General features: G+C 41.6%; 1 protein-coding gene across 1 annotated transcript in view; it reads right to left on the bottom strand.

Moving 5' to 3' along the window:
- PCNX2 (pecanex homolog 2 (Drosophila)) overlaps window positions 1-15,855 on the bottom strand; it is a 258,890-nt gene that overhangs the window by 3,036 nt on the left and 239,999 nt on the right. The window contains 4 exon segments of the mRNA XM_019549852.1: window positions 1,854-2,302; window positions 11,449-11,633; window positions 12,734-13,008; window positions 13,393-13,623. Of these exon segments, the coding sequence (XP_019405397.1) occupies window positions 1,854-2,302; window positions 11,449-11,633; window positions 12,734-13,008; window positions 13,393-13,623 (1,140 nt within the window).

Raw genomic sequence — 15,855 nt, 5'->3', positions numbered from 1 at the left:
ACGAGGGGCAAGACAAGTCTCACATGGTTGAGAGGCAACAGCTGGGCAACAGACTACCAAGCACTGATCATGAGATGTTGCTGATTCACTTGGAAGGACTGGATGTGTTTAAGTCGGCAGACCCAAATGAGCTCCATCTGAGGGTACTGAAGGCACTGGCTGATGTCATTGCACAGCCACTGGCAAGAATATTTGAGCACTCGTGGCACACAGGACAGGTCCCAGAAGACTGGAAAAGGGCCAATGTGGTCCCTATTTTCAAGAAGGGGGAGGAAGGAGGATCCAGGCAACTATAGGCCAGTCAGTCTCACCTCCATCCTTGGCAAAGTCTTTGAAAAGATTATTAAGGCTCGTATATGCGAGAGTGCAGCAGGAAAAATTATGCTGAGGGGAAGCCAGCATAGGCTCATAGAGGGTAGATCATGCCTGACTAATCTAGTCTCCTTTTATGACCAGGTTACAAAACATCTCGACACAGGAGTAGGGGTTGATATCATTTACTTAGACTTCAGGAAGGCCTTTGATATGGTATCCCACCCCATACTGGTGAACAAGTTAAGAGGCTGTGACTTGGATGATTACACAGTCCAGTGGGTGGCAAATTGGCTAGAGGGCCGTACCCAGAGAGTAGTGGTGGATAGGTCGGTATCAACTTGGAAGGGAGTGGGTAGTGGGGTCCTGCAGGGCTCGGTCCTTGGACTGATACTCTTCAACGTCTTCATCAGCGACTTCGACGAGGGAGTGAAGTGTACTCTATCCAAGTTTGCGGATGATACAAAACTGTGGGGAGAAGTGGACACACCGGAGGACAGGGAACAATTACAGGCAGACCTGGACAGGTTGGACAAATGGGCAGAAAACAATAGAATGTGATATAACAAGGAGAAATGCAAAGTGCTGCACCTAGGGAGGAAAAATGTCCAGCATATCTACTGTCTAGGAAATGACCTGCTCGGTAGCACAGAAGTGGAAAGGGATCTCAGAGTCCTAGTGGACTCCAAGATGAACATGAGTCGTTAGTGTGACAAAGTCATCAGAAAAGCTAACTGCACTCTGCCATGCATCAGCAGATGCATGACAACCAGAACCAAGGAGGTGATACTTCCCCTCTATCAGGCGCTGGTCAGACCGCAGTTGGAGTACTGCGTCCACTTTTGGGTGCCGCACTTCAAGAGGGATGTGGATAACCTGGAGAGGGTCCAGAGAAGGGCCACACATATGGCTAAGGGCTTGCAGGCCAAGCCCTATGAGAAGAGATATGGGCACCCGGACCTCTTCAGCCTCTGCAAGAGAAGGTTGAGAGGCGACCTTGTGGCTGCTTATAAATTCATCATGGGAGCACAGAAGGGAATTGGTGAGGTCCTACTCAGCAAGGCACCCCTGGGGGTCACAAGAAATAATGGCCATAAGCTAGCAGAGAGCAGATTAGGCTGGACATTAGGAGGAACTTCTTCACAGTTAGAGTGGCCAAGGTCTGGAATGGGCTTCCAAGGGAGGTGGTGCTCTCCCCTACCCTGGGGGTCTTCAAGAGGAGGTTGGGTGGCATCTCGATGAACTCCCCAACAACTGGCTTATTGGCTATTAATGGGTGGGGTTTTCTCATCTATTTTGAAAGCTCATGGCTCAACTTGGTGGAGAACAGAAAAAAACCCTCAAAACCGTGCCATTACTTTACAAAACAAAACTAGTTTTTTTCCCAGGTAGAGAGGACAGAAAAAACAAGCCATGTCAGACAGATTTTAGGAACCACTCCTTAAAATGCACTACTACTACAAGGTGCTCAGATCCCGTGGGAAGGAAGGCAATATAAGAACCTGACTATAAGAGAGTAGCTCATGCTTTGTGTGCCTTACCCGTGTTGCTTGACTTGCTGCTCTAGCAGAGGGACCCATGGCAATATTGACACTGCTGGATGACTGGGTATCACTGGTGTTACCTCCATCTGCAGCTGAGAGCCCAGAAATGACCAAAGCACTTGAAAAACTTCTTCTGCCGAACAGAAGGCTGAGGGTAGAGCTGGTTGAGGAGGTCAGACCAGACCTGAACATTGCTCCAGCTTGATCCTGAACAGCCAGCTGGCCAGCAGCAGGAATGGCAGGGGGTTGAGAAAATACAGATGTCATAGAATTGTGGAAGGAGAGCTGACTGCCAGAAAGCCTTTGAGCAATTTCATGTGCAGATGTGGAAGCTCGAGTAAAAGGCTGGCAGCTTTCTACAATTGGTCCAGAATGACTTGAAACAGGTGGTCGCTGGCTTAAGGCAGCATGCATCTGAGCAGATTGACTCCTGGGTTTTCTTCTGCCTTTAAAACAAAAATATTACACCCCGTTTTAAATCTCTTCAACATTGTCCCATCAAAGCATGCATTACTGCCTCTGTCTAGTGAGTAGGGTGTACCATAGATAGATCATTCTTTATAGCACATGTAGTTTTATGCTGAGGATCTGAAGGACTTTTTGCAAACATTTGGAGAACCACAGAAATTAGAGACTGATGAAACCTCTTATAACATCTAGTCCAGTATGGACTGCTCCCAAAATTCTCTTGCAGAAGTCAGTAGGAGACATAAGAACAGAATCCAGGAACCATTATTCTATTGACTACTTCATATCAACTTGAAGTCAACTCTGACTTTGATGATAGTATTTGTCACAACATTAATGATATGGAGTTAGAGGAAGTACAGTTAGCTAGTTTGCAGATGGCACCAAGCTGGTGGAGCTACAGACACTCTGAAGGATAGGCTTAGGATTTGGCATGTCCTCAAAGATTGGCGAAACAGTCTGAAATGAATTGGATGAAATTCAGTAAAGGTAAGTACAAAGTTCTGCACAAGGACAGAACAATCACACACACAAATACTGATTAGGCTGCACTACTGTAGAAAAGGACATGGGGGTTATGGTGGACCTCATGGGGGTTATGGTGGACCTCAAGCTGAATATGAGTCAACCGTGTGTTCTTGTTGCAAAGAAAATCAACAGCATACCAGGTTGTATTAAAAGGAGTGGTTTTTCCACTCCTGGGATTTGCAGGTGCCACTCCTCTCAATTCAACCCGGTATACTGTTGGTTTTCTTTGCACTAGGAACACACATGGAGGCCTGCATCCCAAGAAAGTTGTAGAGAAACTGGGAAGAGTCCATTGGAGAGCATCAGAAATGATCAGAGGGTTGGGAAACATGACTTATGAGGAAGGGATGAAAAAAAATGGGACCATTTATTTTGAATAAAAGGCGGCTGATGAGGGATTTGATAATAGTCTTCAAATTCATGAAGGGTGGGTATAAAGAGGATGATGTTACATTATTATTCTTTGTGGCTACAGGGGATGGGACAAGAAGACATGGTTTAAAACCACAATGAGGGAAATTCAGTTTGAATATTAGGAAGAGTTTCTCATTATGAGGGTGCTTAAGCACTGGAACAAATTACCTTGAGGGGGTGAGGAATCCCTGTTCTTGGAAATTTACTTAAGCAAGTTAGACAAACACTTGAAGATCCTACCCTGAGCAGGGTGGCTGAGTAGGTGCCTTCCAACTCTATTTTTCTGAGCCTATAACTTAAGACAACACCAACCCCATTGAAACATCCTGTTTCTACAGCTTTATACAGTTTGTTTGCAAAAAGTACAGTTTTTAAACAAAATCAAATTAAATCAAATTACTCTTGCCCTTTAGGACTAGGAATGTGAGGATTCTTCCACATCAGTATCAGAGAACAGGAAGTGTATGCTACAGGAAAGCTATTGAGGCCAAGATCTTAACAGGGTTTAATATTGGACTGGATTTTTACCAGGGTATCCAGAGCATCTGGAGTTATCATAATTAATGACAAAAAGAATGTAGATGGGATACTAAACCTCATATGTCAGCACACAAGCCAATCTCTGTAATTCGTATTCTGGAATGTTTGAATATACACAGAATAATTAACAAAAAAGTCCAGTCAGAAGCTACTGAATATGCTAAATACCTGCTTATGGATACAATGCACTCTCTGGGTAATGAACAACAGGCTGGCACACACAAAAGACCCCCTTTGTTGCTCCTCTATATGATTTTATACTTGCCTCACAGCAAATGTGTGTTCATGTGAATGCTTACTTGGCTTTCCATTATCCAGGAAACCCAAAATACTAACACATGGTGGAAGCTTTGTGTTATAGCCATAACTGCAGGTTTTAAAAAAAAATCTCAATATTTTTAAAACTTTACAATGCTGGAGCCAGTTTTGCTTTTCAAGGATTCTGAGCCTGTTGGGTTTTTGTATTTTGGGGGTTTTTTGTGATACATAAAATAGGAAGAGGGGGTTACAAGAGAGCTGCAGGAATCTTTGAAAAAGAAAATTCCTTCAGATACTGACATTTCTCAGCCAAACAAGTTTCTAGAAATCTGATTGTCTATGCTGCATTTATTAGTTACTTCAATTAATGTAGCATAATAATCCTGTTTCAAGGATCCCTCTATTACTCAGTTCTTAATGAGTGCTTTATATACACAGACCTGAAAGTGCTTCTCAGAGAAATATTATTAGCTTCATTTTGCAGGTACAGAGAAGTTAGGTAACTGAGGTCAGACTTATGTGGCAGACCTGGCCAATAAAATGATTGAAGCCACTTGAAATAACATTTGATGGCCTGACAAAAAAAGAACATCATTTACAATATCTCATTCTTTCTATTGTCATATTCAGAACAACAAAGATTAAATTTTAAAAAATCCAGCAGTAGCCTTTTTAGTACAAGCCCATGACTCCTTTTAAAATTGACATGACTAAGGTAGCTAACCCTGTCCACAGGTTTGAAAACATGTCTTAGATTCCATGCACTTTAGATGGGATCATGGGAGTGGTGTAAACTGTAATTACAGACAGGTCAAAGCTGCAAAGTTCATATCCAGATGTGGTTCTGACTTTCCCAAAGATCGATGTTGTTGAAACTCTCAGGGAGGGAGGGATGTTTTGGTTACACAGTTTGGTTTCTACGTCTAATGATTATTTTAAGGTGTTACTTTTTTTTTTAAATAAAAAGGACAGATAAGAATTAAGCACAAAGAGGCTGTGTATGTGTTAGTTTGTTCAACGTCTACGGTGGCCAAACATCTGTTCATGATTTAAACAGTGAAGCTAACTACTGTCCAAAAATATTCTATATTCATCCCAAATTCAGTGGTTACAGCACTGTATAGTAGACCACCCATATCTACACATAAATAACTCAGTCTCTGAAAATGCTTAAAAAACACTGACCACTCTATGTACTGTATCATAAAATTAGTATACTTCTTGGTATACCCAAAACAGTTTTAATTCTCATTTTCCTCACTTTATGTGTATATATATATTATTTTAATTGTATATATATTATTTAATTATTTTCAGACTGAATGGTACCAGCCAGCAAAATGTCATATTCAATTAAAAAGCACTAAAGTCACTTGATTTGTCAATTATCTGGCTAGAACAGATCACTGTGATTATCTATTCTGACCTCTTGTGTGACAGGCCATGGGACTTTCCCAAATGATTTTTTTTAGAAAAACATCGAGTCTTTATTAAAAATGTTCCAGAATCGACATCAACCCTTAGTAAGTTGTTCCAATGGTTAATTACACTCACTGTTTAAAATGTGAACCTGATTTACTTTCTGAATGTGTGTAGCTTCATTATCTCTTTGTCTGCTAGATAGAGGAACCATTTACTTACTACTAGGGCTGTGTGAAGCTTCGGTCCCTGATTTGATATGGTCGGAGATTTGGCCTGATTTGGTAGCTGAATCTCTGAATCCAATCGTATCAGAGGACCTTTTAATCCCTCCAAATCAAATCAGAACCCTCTGAATTGATTCAGAGAGATTCGGAGATTCGGACAGAGACAGCTTTATACGTTTTTTCTACATACCTCTAGGTAGCAGGGGCTTGTGAGTGCTGCGATGCTGGGGCATATGGAGTGTCTCTCAGAAGTGCAGGGGGCTCCCCAGTGCACTTGGCGGCAGACCCAGAAGTGGACCAGAAGCACTTCTGCTACACTTCTGGGTCTGCTGGGGAGCCCTCTGGGGGAGCCCTTGCACCCCCCGGTTCGGTAACTGGTGCTTCCTGGGTCTGAGGGGGGCACCTGGGGTCCCCCTGTGGCCAATCGCTGAGCCAGAGAAGCGTGAGGGGGCCCCCCCAGTGTGCTCCCTGGCAGACCCGGAATTGGACTGGAAGTACTTGCAGTCCACTCTTGCAGTCACCACCAAGCATGTGGAGGGCCCCCCTGCACCCCTGTGTGATGCTCTATCCCCCCTGCATTGCAGCGTTCACGAGCTGCACCTCTACCTCAAGGTATGTAGAAAAAACTTTTAAAGCTGTGTCTATGGCCGAATCACTGATTCTCCAAATCAGCATCGAATCTTCGGATTCGGATTCGGCCGAATTGAATTGGAGACAGAGATCTGAATCAACAAATCGAATCACTGTCCCTGATTTGGGCCGAATTGGAATAGGACCTGCTTCGCACAACCCTACTTATTACCATATTCCAGTTCCCCCGGAGGCACTTATAGACTGCTTCCAAGGCATTCCTTAGTCTCCTCTTTGATAAAATAAGAAGATTAACCTCCTTGAGTTTTTCACTAAAAAACAGGCCTTTCATCATTCTCATGGAACTTCTCTGCTGCCTCTCCAAATTATCATCATTGTTTCTGGCAGTGTGCGTACCAGAATTTGACACAGGATTGCAGTAGCATCCAGGACTGAGGTCAGGTTGACAGGCCTATTTTCCCAGTCATTCCACTTGCTGTTTTAAAAATTTTTTAAGTCTAGTCCTTTGGTTCTTCCACAATATTCCAAAACTTAAAGGAAATAATTATTAATAGCTCAAAGGGATCTTTGGGATAGCTGTTTTAAAAAACATCTACTGTAAAAACAATAGATATGACAACTTCATTTGGCTTTTTCTCCAAATGCCAAACAGAAATATTTATTTCTGCAAATCTTTGCATTTTTTGCATTATTACTGGCAGTTCTGTCATTTCCATCTCATAGTAGACAGAAAACATCATTAGGACTTCTTTTGTTTCTCATAGTCTTACAATTTTTTCTTACTGTTTTAAATTCTGCTAGCCAGAATTTTCCATGTGTGTCCTTTTGTTCCTTTGCCAATTTAATGCAAGCCCTAGCTTCTATTCTTATATTTATTACTATAAATTTCCCCTTTTAAATTATTTAGATACATAAATGTAAAATGTATATATATATACAATTTACTTCACTTCTAAGTCTAGTTGTTTTCTTTTGGAACTGGTATGGCCTTCTCTTTCCATTGTGGCTACATTGCACCTTATGAAATGTTCGTAAATAGTTCCCAATTAGCATTCATTATCATATGGGCTTCTCAAGATCATTAGTTTACAATTAAGCTTGCCTTTCTGATTGCTACGCTGTCAAACTATGAGACCATGTGGGGAAAACTCTCACACTGTACTCAATTAAAAGCAGCAGTTATTTTTATACCACAATATGATTTATATACCTGGCAAGACCTTTAATGTCAGGTCAAAAAGACTGAGCTAGAAAGAAAACAAGTACCATTTCCCTTTAGTTCTCTTCCTTAATTTACACTGCATACCATAAATGTGATGTAAAGTCAGTTAGTTCACAAAGAGCCAGCTACATGTTCATTAATGCACCATAGTTACTATACATTTAGTTTAGTACTTAATTAATGAAGTACTAACTAAATGTGCAGTACCTACATTTAGTGTACAGTAGTGACGACGAATGTTGGGGTTTTTTGTGATGCTTACTGTGCAGTAGCCTAATATTACTGCCTAGTAGCATATTAGTACAGTTTTTGCCCAGCACACTATTGCAGTGTTATTAGGCTATGGCACATTAAGCATCTTGTATAGATGTGCCCACAGTCAACAAATCCCGAGTCCAGAGTGATGTCATAAATTTTATATCTTCAGTTTCCTAATAATAATGTCACATCAGGATTCCCAATGTGAAGAATTTTAATCCTATTCTGTAGATTACCATAATGTAAAGTAGGTTTTAGCTTAGGAAGTTTTTGTACATATATGGGGAAGGCAAGAATTACTTCATAAGAGAATCACTGGCAAAATCTAAATGCTGGGTTTTTTGTTTTGATGACTGCCCTATTGCTATAATAAGATTTTTTTCCCCCTCCACTGCTTTATCCTCTATTATTTCCTCTATTTCCTTAAGGAAACCCTCTTGCTCAAATAATGAGGACATTTAGTGATTTTTTCCCAGTGTCTGCCATTTAGAAATATGGTTAAGATTTTGGTGCACACAAATAGCATGGATGCTTCCAACACATGGACAATGCAAAATAATGGGGTTTGCTGAATTCACCCTTTTGAATTCAACAAGCCTCTTCCATCTGCATTTGACTTTTCACCACAGCTAAATGCATCCCTTTGTCCAGGGACTGAAAGCCAAGTAATTTGTTAGTGGAGGCTTCAGTGTACAACACTCGCCGGGGAACCTTTGGAGAAGCATGCCAGAAGGCCATTTCCTAAATATGCCTGGCAATTACGAGACGTTGACACTTCTGTTTTTCTCAAATTAGGATCTCCCAGTGGGATATTTGATTTCTTTTAATTGTCTCATTAAGGCCTTTTATGCTGTCCAGATGGCTGTAGAATCAGGTAGTAACTAGCCAGAAGAAATGGTAGAACAGGCTTCAATGATAAGCCCTATCCAACTTCCTACCAATCTCTCTCTAACATGCTACACTGAGTGGACGTCAGATACAGGGGATGTCCTCGCCTGCATCATCACTTATGACTTTTAAAACTTCTCAAAACACTGAATTTCGTATGAGGTCAAATGACTCAGCAAACATCTCGGCAGCATTGTGATAAGAATGCAGCGAAACAGGATGGAAAGCGACATCCTGGCTCTCTGATCCAATCCCCTGCTACTGCAGAAAAGCACAGCATATAGCACCTTTCATAAAATTATCAGGATCCATCTTAAAATTAGCTTATTTGACCACTGTGCTTTTTATTAGAAAAGTGTTCCAGAATCCCCCTAGAACCCTTTAGAAAGCTAGAAACCCCCTTATTTCTTGAGTAAATATATTCATAGCCAGTTGTATCGGTATCGGTTGTAGCTATGTTGGACTAAGGAGATAGGCAGACAAGGTTCTTTGGGTAAATCCAGCATCTTTTATTAGACCAACTCAAATAGTTGGAAAAAATCTTTTTTGCAAGCTTTCAGGTACAAACAGCCTTCATCAGGCTGGGGAAACATCTCTTCATGGCCAGACTGTCCTTGCACCAATATTGTCATTTAGCTTAAATGGGTCTTTTCTTGCCTTGTTATTTACCTCTCTGATGTGTTTAGAGAGAACACTTAGATTCTGTCTCACCCTTTGTTTTGCTAGGGTGAATAAGCCAAGCACTTTTTGGTTCTTCTGGTAAGATTCATTTCTTATTCCCCTGATCACCCTAGCCATTCTCCGCATTTATTTCTGTTTGAATTAATCTTTCTTGAATATGGGTAAACGAAAAATGCTATTCTAGATGAGGTTTCACCAGTGATAAGTACTATGGCATTAATAACTTCCCATCTCTGCTGGAAATAAACACCTCACTTATTATTGCATTTGCCTTCTTTATGTCCATCATAGTGCTACTTCATAGCCATTTTGTGATCAATTAAATATAAGCAAGCCTTTTTTCTTCACTGTCCTTTCCAAATGACAATTACCAGATGATCTCCCTCCAGTTTACAGAGGAAATCTGGGTTATTATTTTTCTTTTTGCATTTTATACTCAAGGTATTTCTAATACTCAAGGTCATCCAGTTTTCTGTTGAATATTCTGAACCTCCTATGTGTTAACAATACTTCCAAATTTGTCATCAACAACATTCATCATCACACTCCTACTTTTTGTGCCAGGACTACTAATGAAAATATTAAATAAAATCAATCCCAAGATCAATACCTAATCCTCTTTTCTCCAGCTTAACTAATCATTTCCTAACTAACATTGCATCAAATGCTTCACCAGAGTTCACATAACTGATCTTTCTAAACAATGAAAAAATTGATAGATCTAAATCCATCTTCTCAAAGGAAAATATTAGATTAGCTTGGAATGATCTTATTGTTAGTAATGCAATTTATCCCTTTCTCAATTTAACTCTGTTTTCACTTATTCCTTCCTTCAAAAATGTTTCTAAAGCCTTGTAAACTATTGAGGTTGGACTCCTAGGCCTCTGGTAGTCTGGATCATTATTTTCTCCTTTTGTCTTCTGTACTCCAGCCCTCCAATTTGAGTAATTTAGGATTTTTGCTTTTGAAAGCACAATTGAATGTGCCACTTCTTTCAGTGGGTTGGGATGCACATTATCTACTGCTCACATAAGGTTCATGCAATCCATCCAAGTTCAGACTAACCAAACTAGACTTGTTACTTTGGTTTTAGTTTCAGAGTCTGCCAACTCTTTATTGAGTTTCAGCAGCTACCTTGGTCTCTGTCCCCTGTTTATCTTTTTTGGGACATGTAATTGGTATATGCTCAACAAGAAAGGAAAGAGTGGACTGGATGTTTGTGCTGTCCTCTGCTTTATCAGTGCAGGTGAATAGTGGTGGATACTCATACTGTATATTTAAGAATCTAGTGGCCCAAGAACCAGGGGCAGAGCCAGGATTTGGCAGAAGGGGGTGTGGGAACAACCACCTGCACTGAAGGGGTGGCTGCACCCCTGCTCCTATCCTGCTTCTCACCAACCTTCTGGCACAGGCAAGCCATAATGCAGGAGCCTCTGGGGACTTCCTCAAAGCAAGTAAGCATCCCCCTCTTCCCCTCCATGCTAAGAGGAACATCCCCCCATCCCCTCCTCTTTTGTCCCTTCCTCCGGTCACTACTGCTTTCCCCACTGTCCCAAGGGCAGGGAACGCTTCAGAGGCGCTCCTACCTGCTCCACTGTGCTGTGTAGTGGTTGGGCTCACCTAGGGCAGCCCCTGTGCAGCTCAACTGGAGTGGCAGGAGCAGCTCTGAAGATTCAGCTGCCCCTGGGACAGGGGAGAAAAAAAGCCACAGCAGGTGGGGGGTGGAGGAAAGGGTGCGGAGGCGACATACCTCTGAGCATGAGTGGAAGAGGGGATTCTCTTCTGCTCTGGAGACGTTTCTACTGCCCCAGAGGCTCCAGCAACTTAGACCAATCTGAGAGGGGCAGATGTAGCTGTGCCATTGTGCCACCTCTGGATCTGGCCCTGCCAAGAACTATGATCCTTTTTTGAGGCCAGGATCACCAAAAAGCACAATTCTTTGAATCACAATATGTATAGTTTGATACCACAGAACCTAGAGTTCTAGGCGATGGTTTTTCTAAATTCTATGAGAAAGCACCAGACATCCCAGTCCGTGTGTCCAATGCAGACACGCCTCATACATGGTTCATAAATGCAAAAATGTAGGTACAAATACCTGCATGCTGATAAGCACCATGTGGAGAAGCCTGCAATTGCGGTGTTTCATTCCTCGTGTTCTGCGAGCTACTACTCTGGCTTGAATTTCTTGTTGAATGGTTGCTGGATGAAGATCCGCCACCACTATCCACCTCCTCAATGTTACCTCCACTATTGTGACTGGCATGGCAGTCCTTTCGCATTCTGTTTGTGTGAACAGACACATGATCAAGAGTTTAGTGTTTACTAGAATACGTAGGATGGATATCAGACAAACTCGCAGTACAAATGAACAACGGTACTCTCCCTAACCTTTTCAATGCTGCATGACATTTTGAGGATGGTAATTATATCACAACACAGTTACAGTAGATGTGAATACGTTAGTTTGGTCAAAGGAAGAAAAAAAGAAAAGAATGTGCAACTTCATACATTATCTAAGCCAAACCTTTCTTGAGGTTTGGTAAGCAGTCTGGGCATCCCACAACCCCTCAATGCATCTAATTTAATGTCAGTTTGATCTCCAAAGGCTAATTTCTATATAAGGTGGCCAATGAGTATACTTTCCTCTCCAAAATCTCACTTGCTCTGGGGCTCTAAGGATAGGATATACTCTGAGAAACTACTATACTGAGAAAATCCCAGAGCGCTAGCAAAACTTCAGTGATGGGGTCCAAAAGAGTAGGGTCTGGTCCCTCCTCTATAGACACAAAAGGTAAGTCTATCACATAAGAAGTGTACACATTAAGATGCCAGGTACAGAGGTAGAGAGAGGAAAACAGTTGGGGTATATCCAGTGTAAAGGGTAGCTGATGTCAGATTTTCAAAGAAAAAAAATCCTAAGACATTTTTTGGATAAGGGTCATGACTTAGGTATGCTCATCTGAACCCAACTTCCAAAGCACTTGAAGCTGAACCTGCTAACGCCTATGCCCAAGTTCTAATTATTTCTCCAATGCAGAAAGACTACATTGTTATTTGAAAAGAGTAAAAGGTTTGAATTATTTTTCTTTAAAGAAGGCAGCCTTTCCTGAGGAACATCTCAGAAATGCCTATAATACTAAGTAAAATGAAGCTAACATGCTTGTCTGACAGAGGGCTATATTTGAATTGTATTAGTGCTTTCTATGATAGTTTTGGAGCTGTCCTCTCTATTTTTGCTTTGGATGCACTATCAAAAATTAGTATTTTTTCAAACAACAGTGAACACTTTTTTTCACAGAAAATAAAGTGTGGCTGAGTGCCTCCAGACTCCCCCTGCCCTGCATATCATAATAGAGGTCAATTATTGTCTTAACACCTACCTTAACCACTTGGATCTGAACCATGTTTTAATGTTGTCCAAACTGATAGGTCCACCCCAAATATTCCTCAGCTGACTGTGTGTGCCCAGGTATGAGGTGGTTAAAGGGGAAACATACATTGGATATCCCAGTGGCTGATCACATGAAGAATTAATCAAGTTCCTCAGGACCTGTTTATTGTTCTGGATGCTGCCTCGCTCTGGATTACGATTGCGCAAAAATATCAGCTCCTGTTGCTGCCCAGCCCAAAGCCCTCGGACACATTCCTTGTTTACCTGCAGTTAGGTAGAGACATATGAAACCATTTGAAAATGTTTCCCATTTAAAAATGTATTAACATAAGTATGTTACCTGAATAGAATAGTAGTAATTACTTTGCATTATTATTTGTGAATCTCAGGACCTTAACAAACAATATTCACTTAAGACTAAATTATTGCTTCAGATGGGTGGAGAATTGACATAAAATGATTCTAACCTCAGAGTAAAATCAGGCATCGAACCCAGGAGTCCTAGCTCCTAGCTATTATCAACCTCACTCTCCTAACTACATTGTATTATTAGAAAATGATAGACGGATCTCAAGGATTCACTGGATGAAGACTTTAAATAGGGGTAGCACATGAGCTGCTGCAATAATAGAAAGATAACTTTGGTACCTTGATAACTTTGAAGCTCAGGTAACTTTTGTGGAGCATAATAACTTTGTATTCATCTGTCCCTTCATCTACAACGTGTCTCAAAGTAAGCAGCTCTTCTCTGTTAGAAAGTACAGCACTGCGCCAGGCAGGGTCACCCTCATGACAAATTACAACCTTCTCCTCAAAAGCCTGGATTGTTTCGTACAGGACTGCTGGATCCTCATACTCATCTGGACAGGTGAACTGGTCCTGGTATTAAATGAATGGCATGATTATAGACAGCTCTGTCAAAAGACAATAGGAACTGATGATCAACCAGATCCTGAGTTCATTGAAGACAGTGACATAGCACTGATTGACATTAACTGCAACAGTAAACATAAAAATGACAGTAACAATAGTCCGGAGTGAAGGTTGAAGGAAGAGCGACAAAGCAATTCACACCACAGTAACACAGCATTAACACCACATTAAGACATTAGTGTTTATGTTAGTTGTGTGCAAAATCTTTATTAGGACAAGACTCGAAGAGAGGTATTTTAACTATTTTCTTCTTAAAGTCTGAAATTGGAGAATGTGGACTTGAAAATTCCTTCATGCAGCAAAAAACTGAAGTGCAGCCACCTGTAACGTTCTGTACTTTGGGTGGCATGTTAGTTCTTATAAAACAGTACAAAATTGAGAAACCAATAAAGCAGCAACTCTTAACCAGGGTACATCTGCACCCCAGGGTGCCATGAGATCCTTTTAAGGGTGCAGCAGGATACTAAACAATATTAGTACTGTTAGTTTTGTAAACACCTACATGTGATTCACAAGATAAACCCAGAAATTTCAAATAGAAATCCACAGCATTAAAAACCTTCTGCCCAAGTGTGCTCTTTCTGAGATCTTTGGCACAGAAAAATTGCTTTATTATTTTTCTGTAGTCAAGAAATGAGGGAAAGCTAAGAGCTGGCATTTTCTGAGGAGTGGCTCAAGTCTAAAAAATGTTGGCAACTACTGCTATTAAGAGATATCACAATAGGCACAATATGTTATTTTCTTTTACCTGACAATATTGTCAGTATTTGTGCAGAGACAATGTCAGTGAAGTACAGAAGTTAATCCACTTTCATAGTGCTTTTAACTTGATTTCAGCAGTTCTAAAAATGACAAGTTCCCCCCCTCTGGTTTCCCCAAAACATTTCTGAATACCACCAATACTAGTATGCTCCTTAATTATGACTATGTATGGCTAATCCTTGTGTACCAGAAAAGGCAGTGTTTTTCTACTTTCACAGCACAACCTAACTACATTTCTCTGAGTTCTTCCCTGTTCTCCATTCTTCAGACATTACTTTTCAGGGTGGAATCATCCGATTCTCCCATTCTCACACTTCCTCCTGGGATGAAGTTTCCTCTGTATCCATTACAATTGCCTCAGCCTATCTGACCTACATTCAGTACACCTGCAATTCTCTTCCTTCCAGCAGCTCCAATCAGTGGTTATATTGCATTGACCTCAGTCTTCTTAAAATAAATGTTTTTCAGGGGATAAAACATCCTAAAACAATTAACAGTCTATATACATGTTTACCTTCCCTGAAGCTTATCATTCCAAGGGAACTGCAGAGGCCTAACTTGTTTGAAATGATGTAAGACTGGTATCTTTTTTATGGTATGGGTATCCTCTGTCACCAAAATGATCTGACTCAAGAAGTCTATGGGGCAACAAGAGGCAATGCACTGCTCGATCTGGTACTGGCTACTGGGGATGACCTAATCGGCGACCTAGTGATCGATGGGAATCTGGGTGACAGCAACCACAAGCTGATCACCTTCACCGTCTGCCATAAAGCTGGCAAGTCAGTCAGCAACGTGGAAGTCCTTGACTTCAGAAAAGCCAACTTTGACAAGCTCAGGAGGCTTGTCAGTCAGGCCCTAAGGAGCCATGACCCCAGGGAGAGGGGAGTTTAAGCAGAGTGGTTGCTCCTCAAGGGAGCGGTCCTCAATGCACAAGCTAAGTCTATTCCATCTCAGAGGAAAGGCAGCAAGAGGGCACAGCAGCTCCCCTGGCTCTCCAGGGATCTAGCAGGCCTCCTAAGGCTAAAACGAAAAGCCTACAAAGGATGGAGGACAGGATTAGTCTCCAAGGAGGATTATTCTGCACTAGTCCAGTCCTGCAGGGAGCAATCCAGGAAAGCCAAGGCTGCAACTGAACTCCAACTAGCTTCGAGCATCAAGGACAATAAAAACTCCATTTTTAGATATGTGGGGAGCTGGAGGAAAGCAAGGGCAATGTTGGACCCCTGCTGAACCAGATGCGGCAACTGACAACTGATGCCCAGGAGAAAGCCAACCTATTAAATGGGTACTTTGCATCAGTCTTTCATCAGTCCTATGGGACACCCATGCCCACTATGGGACAGGGAGGTCCGGGTGAGGGAGATCCCCTGCCCTCCATAAATGCTGACCTCGTGAAGGAACATCTTGAGAAGC

This window comes from Crocodylus porosus, unplaced genomic scaffold, assembly GCF_001723895.1.
Source record: "Crocodylus porosus isolate Cpor-Errol unplaced genomic scaffold, CroPor_comp1, whole genome shotgun sequence".
In the NCBI taxonomy this organism is placed as follows: domain Eukaryota; kingdom Metazoa; phylum Chordata; order Crocodylia; family Crocodylidae; genus Crocodylus; species Crocodylus porosus.
Note: the sequence above shows the minus strand (reverse complement) of the source record. Positions and strands in the feature narration are given on the sequence as shown.